The sequence below is a fragment of the Penaeus vannamei genome, chromosome 9, assembly GCF_042767895.1.
Source record: "Penaeus vannamei isolate JL-2024 chromosome 9, ASM4276789v1, whole genome shotgun sequence".
NCBI classification, from domain to species: Eukaryota; Metazoa; Arthropoda; class Malacostraca; order Decapoda; family Penaeidae; genus Penaeus; species Penaeus vannamei.
This window is the reverse complement of record NC_091557.1, coordinates 7,589,121-7,597,021: the sequence shown is the minus strand read 5'-3', so window position 1 is coordinate 7,597,021 and position 7,901 is coordinate 7,589,121. Positions and strand designations below refer to the sequence as shown.

Genomic DNA, 7,901 nt, shown 5'->3' with positions numbered 1-7,901 from the left:
AATTATTGTATATATGTACACACACACACACACACACACACACAACACACACACACACATACACATACACATACACACACACACACACACACACACACACACACACACACACACACACACACACACACACACACACACACACACACACACACACACACACACACACACACACACACACACACACACACACTGTATGTACGGCTGTATGTGCGAATATATGTATACATACAATATATATATATATATATATATATATATATATATATATATATATATATATATATATATATATATATATATGTCTATATGTCTATATGTCTATATGTCTATATGTCTATATATCTATATATATGTGTACATACACATACACATACATGTGTACACACACACACACACACACACACACACACACACACACACACACACACACACACACACACACACACACACACATACACACATACACACACACACACACACACACACACACACACACACACACACACACACAACACACACACACACACACACACACACACACACACACACACACACACACACACACACACACACACACACACACACACACACACACACACACACACACAAAATAAGTACATCTGGTTTTATTTTCTGCAACTGTCAGTATGTTCCTATCATGTACTAAAATATGTCATTATCTTCCAAGATACACCAAGAAGAGAAATCATTATCATATAGAAGTATTTACGTAGATTCTTTCTTCATATACGATTGGACCTCAAATTATCTTGGTACTAGGTTAGAAACTTTATATGGTCCATGAAGTATATTCTGTAAGCACTTGAAAATTATTTCCATTTCACCACAATAGTTATCTGTTACATAAACAAACCTCTTTTTAGTTGCAACAAAATACTGTTTATAACCTGGTGCTGCTTGGTTAACATTTGTCATTCTATATGAATATTTTTGTATAATTTCAATACTATGGCTACTTTCTTATTGCTCTACCATAGTGGGAATATAGCAAATTCATGAAAAAAAGGTATCTATTACCAATCTCAAAATCATATGGGTATAAAGTTATGTACATCAGCTATTTTGTTTCAATCAAAAAACAGGTAATTATTCGGAAGAGCTTCCCATGGCTGACTATGATGATATTGGAATTGATGAATTTCTCTCTCTCTCTACCAACCATATATATATATAACAAATGCTGTTGAAATCCTCATCAATTTCCTCAATCTTGGCCCAAATGGCTGGGTGGGTGGGGGCATGAAAGGTACCAGAGAAAATGCAGGGCAAAATACGAGGTATTTATATAAAGCAGGTCTGCATATATCTAAACTCTCCTACATTCGTCTGCATTCGAGGCCTTTAAAGATCTTAGACAGACAGCGCTATTGAAATTTGGCACACCGGCGTATATTTCCCTTTGTTAATCACTGGCATATTTTGGCTTATAGGTATTCAGTATTTGAAAAACTGGCTTGGCCCATATCAAATATGGTCTTGGTGTACATCTCTGGCGGACAGGAATCATCGATTCCTGTATGGCACTGAACTACTCTAAATGACCATTGTTATCTGCAGTATACAGATTACTCATGAATCATAGTTTTAAAATTAGTGATTCATTTACATAGCATACTAAACCAAGCCATACCTATATCCCAGGTCTGCGATGCTTTAAAAATTCTGTACCTGACTGGCACAGTCACGGCACAGGCAAAACTGAGCACATGGTACACAAAATATCTCAGGCGCAAGGTCAACGTCAGATTCACCCTAGCCACCATCTATGTACAGCAGGATAAAGTGTAGGACAGACTTTGTCTTGGTATCAGGTGCTCCCAAGCATTATGAGAATATATCATACACTAAAAAATTTAATGCAGAAGGCTACCGCACCTTAACCCTCACCCAAGACTACAAAGAATACCCCACATACAAATGGCAGGACTGAACAAATCAATCAAATATTACAATTATACCAACTCTACAGAAATTAAATACTTTATTAGCACAGGATTACAATCGTGTCTAGTCTAGGAAACCGCTAATGCTGTCGTCAGAAAATATTCATTTCCTCTTTTCATCAGCAATTTCGAATTGTTCTCCAATGATATTCCAGACTTGTGTAATGACACCAGTCTTAACAATTGTTAGAGTGCAATGGCATGCAGAATCAATTGCAAGGAACAAATAAATATACCGCATACAATAAAACGCTGATCTTTTACTTTTCATATTACTTGTTAACAACCACTCATTTACTCCGGAATATATATCTCACATGCTAAAATGAAGTTATCTCACCTTTAACAATTGTTTAGCCTTTGATGTCCTGTTGATAATGTACCTTTAAAGACGAATAGCCATATTTTGAAGACGAAATCCTTGAATCCTAGCAACCTGTTTTCGTTTACGCGGTTTGAGCGGTTAAGATACTGTGCTATCGCCTTTCTACACCGATGGATTCTGCGTTTTCTAATTTTCGTTCCTCAAAGAAAATGATGCTTGTGTATGGGATACGTCGCTATACAAATTAGCCACTTCTGGAAGAATTGTAGATTTTTGCTTTTTCGATTCTGTTACAGAGATTATATTACTGAGAGCTAAGCAACCATTCTTTAAAGGCTTACAAAAGCTGAAATCATTAGTTGAATAAATAAATATGGGAAAATGAGAGCACTTATAGTGTTTACAATTAATTTCACATATATATGCACACAGCGAGTAGGGCATCTTCAGGTTTTAATTAAGTGCATCCCCTCTCGGCCTACACTACTTCAAACACCTTAATGTGAGCAGTGAGGGAGGGAACCTAAAGAGAGTTAAGGATTTTGGTTTTAATGTTTGCCACCAACTAAAAATGTTCGTTCGGCATCAGCATATGATGTCGGTAGTGCGTGGACCTGTAGTGCAAACACTGATTTTTTTTTACTTCTTAATTCTTGCGTGCTCTTCTAATTCCATTAATTTCAAGCAAAATTATTAAGCATGTAAACTTTCCCATTTTATATTTATGAAAATTTTCTGCCATGGCAACATCTAATGTCATTTACGGCGTATCCAATATATAGTAATATGGTGAGGCTTGGGCCTTGGGGGCGAAGTCCCCATAAAAGAAAGGTCACATTGCAGTCATGTGGCAAAAAGGTTAAAAATGAGTTAACGATTAGAAAAAAATATGTTAGATGTCAAAGGTTGTAGAACGCTGTAGATTACTATGGTAGTGAAAAGGGTAAAGAGGGAAGAACAAATGAAATAAGAAGGCCATTCAGGACTGACACAAAGCCAGCCTTTCATCCTTTCAGCACTTTAGAAAGTGGACAGAAGAAGCGGACAAACAAGAAAAGCAAAAGAAAGGGTGATCCTCAACATTGGGCCTCACTCCGTCTCCTACACCCCCCCCCCCTCCCAACCAGGAGCGGGGGGGATAGTACAATATAGTATTGAATTTTAATATTATATAATGTGTGAGAGCCAAATTTGATAGCAACTTCAATGCAATCTTTGTAAAATGGTTGTGAGATTGATAAATACTTCCTGATATTGAATCTTAGTAAAAGTTAGGTTTTTATTTCATAGTTTAGAGGGTGATCTGTGCTTTCTCTGAAATATTATACTAAGAATAAACAGGAGACAAAGGAAAGAAGAATGAAAAAGTCTTTTAAAGATCTATTTGATAGTGCTAATGGAAAGACTTCATCTTTTTATTTATTATCAATTTTAATGTTCTCATTATAGAAGAAGATTTATTTAGTCATCTTTCTTATTTCATCTTGCTACTGTCAGCTACCTGTACTGTTTTATGAAATTAATTTGCTCACAGATGGCTCCACAAGTGCTCAGTCATGAATGAGTCAAGTAGACATCACCTGATTTCCCCTTTTTTATTTTGGGATTTTTTTCTTATGTTAATAATCTTATTGTTATTGTAATGTTAGCAATACTGATAACAATAAAAAATCTCCAAGATGATGGAAAAGGGTAAACAGGGGAGATAGTAAGAGTAAATGACTCCTTGGTGTCTAAACACTTTTTGGGATAAACAAAATTACTAAATCATATCTGCAGATTAGGGATAAAATGAGAGTTCAGTGTCATTTTGTAACATTTGCATGGCATTTCCAACATTAAAAACTTATACCAATATTAATGTTATGTATTTTAAGGCATCTTTGTTACATTGTCCACAGTGTAAATATTTGGCGTACTCCGAAAGCAATACAAGTTCAGTTCAGATTAAGGCATTAGGGCTTATCTAGTCTTATTTTATTAGTCCTTGTCCAGTGATCATGTAATATGATTTCTTTTTCTATATTTCATCCCACAGCAGGGTGTTAAGCCTGTCACATATAATTTTTTATGAAAGAAAGCATTTGACTGCATTCTTCACGACAAAGCCAAATGAAATTGAGCCTGTGTATGAAATCAAATCAAATACAGGGACAACTGTAAAAGCAATTGTCAATGTATTGGGAATTTTGAATATTAGGTAACTGATGACAATGTTTAAAGTATCTGTTACATTCTTCACACTGCAAAAAATTGCTATCTTCATTTACGACTGGAGCTGAATTATACAAAAAATTCTGTCAAGTTGCTTCTTTTGACCTCATTGTGTACAGGTTTTCTTTCATGTTATAATAATTAATCTTCTTTTCAGTTTATACATATTACTGTTCTTACTATCATTTTACCCCTTAACCTGTTGATGCTATGAGTATCGATACTTGTCTTGACCACAGCGATTTTAGGTTATTAATTTTGATTACGCTTAGATAGCTCCACAACTGCTTAATCACCCTGGAGTTAATTACTAGGCCTACCTGGTCTCATCTGTTGACCTTCTGATTTTAGGGATGATTTTTACTTTTTATTTCAAGTAGTATTAGTAAAACCATTCTCATAATCATTGTCAATAATGTTCATACTGATCCTGACAATAATAATAATAGTGATGATGATGATGATGATAACATAATAAATATTGGTAATACTACTACTATTGATATCAGTATCATTAGAAAAAAAAGAGGAATCAGGTGAGGTCTGGTAGACCTACTGATGAATTCCTTTGTGACTAAGCACTTCTGGAACTGTCAATATGTAAACAATAGGTTAATAGTTCCTAACATGATACTACCCTCTTTAGCCTAACTCACAGGTCACAAAAGTTGCATCTTCAAAATACACATACAGTATTTCTTATTCACATGAACAAGTTCTAATAAGTAGGACAAGTTGCAACATTCATGTAAGGTGCTGGTCACTTTTAACAAAACTGAAGGCTCTTCCTGCAATAATGACCTGCATGAAAATTCTTTTGTTTGGTTTCAGCAAATACAGCCAAGTACAGGAGTACAGAAATACGTATATGTTAAAGCAACTGTTAAAAAATTGATGACACCCAAGGAATACAAAACAAAAGTACCATTTATATGTTATTAAATACAAAGCACTAAGTAAAACAAGTCAATTATATCTGAACATGGTATTCTTTTTAACAGCAAATTTACAGTTTAAATGAAACCATCTTCAACGCTTTAGCATTAGTGGATTTGGACAATGGCATGTATAAGAAAACATATCTCTAAACTATTTCGTTCAAGGGATGTTTTGTAAAGGATAACATTAAAAGATTCATAAACATTATTTTAACCTATTTATTTATCCAGGAACTTACAGACTTTTACAAAAAAAAAAAAAAAAAATATATATATATATATATATATATATATATATAATAACCATAATGAAAAGGCCGTGTACATAAATCCCTTTTCCAAAATCACTGTACTACAAGACTCAAAAATGCCAATTCAAATCATAATGGAGGAAAAGCTTAAGTACCACTTAAAAATATACACTTTCCTTTAGCTATAATCTTTATATTAAAAAAAAAAAATCCTTTACTTTTCTTTAACCAGTTCATGACATTCTGTAGTTCAGTTGAAATCACCCTAAGGTTACTTGGTGAATTATCCTTATAATACTCATGGGTATCCTATATAGCATCTACTAAATGAACTGTGGACCACCTTTTTAAAATCAAAATATCAAACACTTTAGATCAACTTTCATAATCTTAGACAGAAGAGAGGATTCCCTTCTTTCTGTTTTCTACAGCATCAAAGTCTGAATGTACTGTGGATGCTTACTGAAGACTATATGAAGCAAATAACATCTTTTCATAAATAACAGGTATTCTAAAAGTCTACTGAATAAGATAAATAGAAGAAAAAAGAGAAGAGAAAACAATCATAAACTCTTTAAGCTAATGCAATTGTAACCTCATAATACTGTACAGAATGAAAATTATTTGGGAAATGAATGCTATGATTTGAGACATCACATGCAAATCTTCAGTGGTACTCTTGCAATGTATTAACCTTATTGAATCTATTTACTTGAATTTAAAACACACCTGGTTGCACTAGTTGTTTTGAATGGAAATATGACAACTTTGGTGTCTATCATACTCATAATGTAAAACAGGTAAACCATACTTATCTGCCACAGTCTTAGATTAATATGTGATAACAAGAGAACAATAAAGACTATGGAATATACTACTTTCAATATTACTGTTACAACCTTGAATTACATGAAATGTTCATCCACATATGTAGCCTCCACCAGTCTATTAATGATTGTTACAAAAGGTGAGTATTAAATAGTCAAAAGTTCCAGAGGATAAAATAATGATTCAAACCCCTACCCGACCCCACACACACTATATATTGTAGACAATAGTAAACATCTAATGGTTTGTGATTATGAATGATATCCAAATATGCATAGTAAGACTGTCTTTCATTTCCTGGTGGAAAAAGAAAGAAAGAGAAACAGAGATAATCAAAATAAAAGCCTAAAATTAATAATAATAAAAAAAAGAGTCAAGCATGGCTAAATATAAATAACTAATCAGGGTGACAATGCTGACAAATCATGCATGATTCATGTGAATAAAAAGAAAACACCAACAAAAGAGGTTAAAGTGGCACAGCTGGTAAAATCATGCTCGGATAAGTGTCCGCCGTTATTGGTAGCCAGACAGCTTGTTGAAAGTCTCTAGGATTTTGGCACTTCCCTCGAAATTCAACTTGGACCCCTCGAGATTCAACCTGGAACTATAGGGAAAGTTGGAAAAGTCTAAGTGCTTTCATCAGACAATGAAGGAAAGGAAGGAGGATAGGGGTGTGAAGAAGAAAGGTGAGAGGGTAGAGAAAGAGGGACCGAAGAGAGAAATTGACTGACCATAATAATATAAAGCAAATGTAAGGAAAGACCTTTAGCAAATTAATCAGAACAGATGGACTACTCAAAAAATGTTGTATGGAAAGTCATGAAACTAAAGAAAACTTCAATTAAGAAATAAATCACTTCATCTCAACTCAAATTCAGAAAAAAAGTGAGAAAATGTTGAAGGAACAGGTATATGCCAAAAAGAAAAAGGATTAGGTATGTGTATAAAAAAATTACACATAGAAACAGACACCATATTAAGTAAACCAGTCAAAAGCAAGCAACCTACATGGTTACATTTATATAGTTAACCCAAAATGTTAAAATGAAGCAAAAATAATAAAAAATAGACAATACTAATATCTTGCCCAGTTCCCTCTTAAAATCAATGCCAAAGAAAGCTAAAGCTGCTCAAATTACAGATATCTTGCTGCCTATGAAGACTTAGTAAACACATGCATGAGCTATAGGCCAACAGCTATATATAGCAGAGGGGTAAAGAAAAAAGAAAAAAAAGAAAAAGAAGAAGAAGAAAAAAAAAAAAAAACATAAAAAAGGGAACTAATATGCAAAAAATTCAGATACAATACTTTTCTTTTAATGAATACTCCTACAACAGGATAACACATTACCTGAAGGAGTGTTTCTTCTGATAATCA

At 33.8% G+C, this 7,901-nt stretch overlaps 1 protein-coding gene across 1 annotated transcript in view; it reads right to left on the bottom strand.

Moving 5' to 3' along the window:
- Positions 1-5,646: 5,646 nt before the first annotated feature.
- The window catches only part of Jwa (PRA1 family protein Jwa), a 16,000-nt gene continuing 13,745 nt past the window's right edge, over positions 5,647-7,901 (bottom strand). Inside the window, exon 4 of the mRNA XM_027372578.2 lies at positions 5,647-7,127. Coding sequence (XP_027228379.1) covers positions 7,037-7,127 — 91 coding nt within the window. The 3' untranslated portion in view covers positions 5,647-7,036. The remainder of the gene's footprint in view (positions 7,128-7,901) is intronic.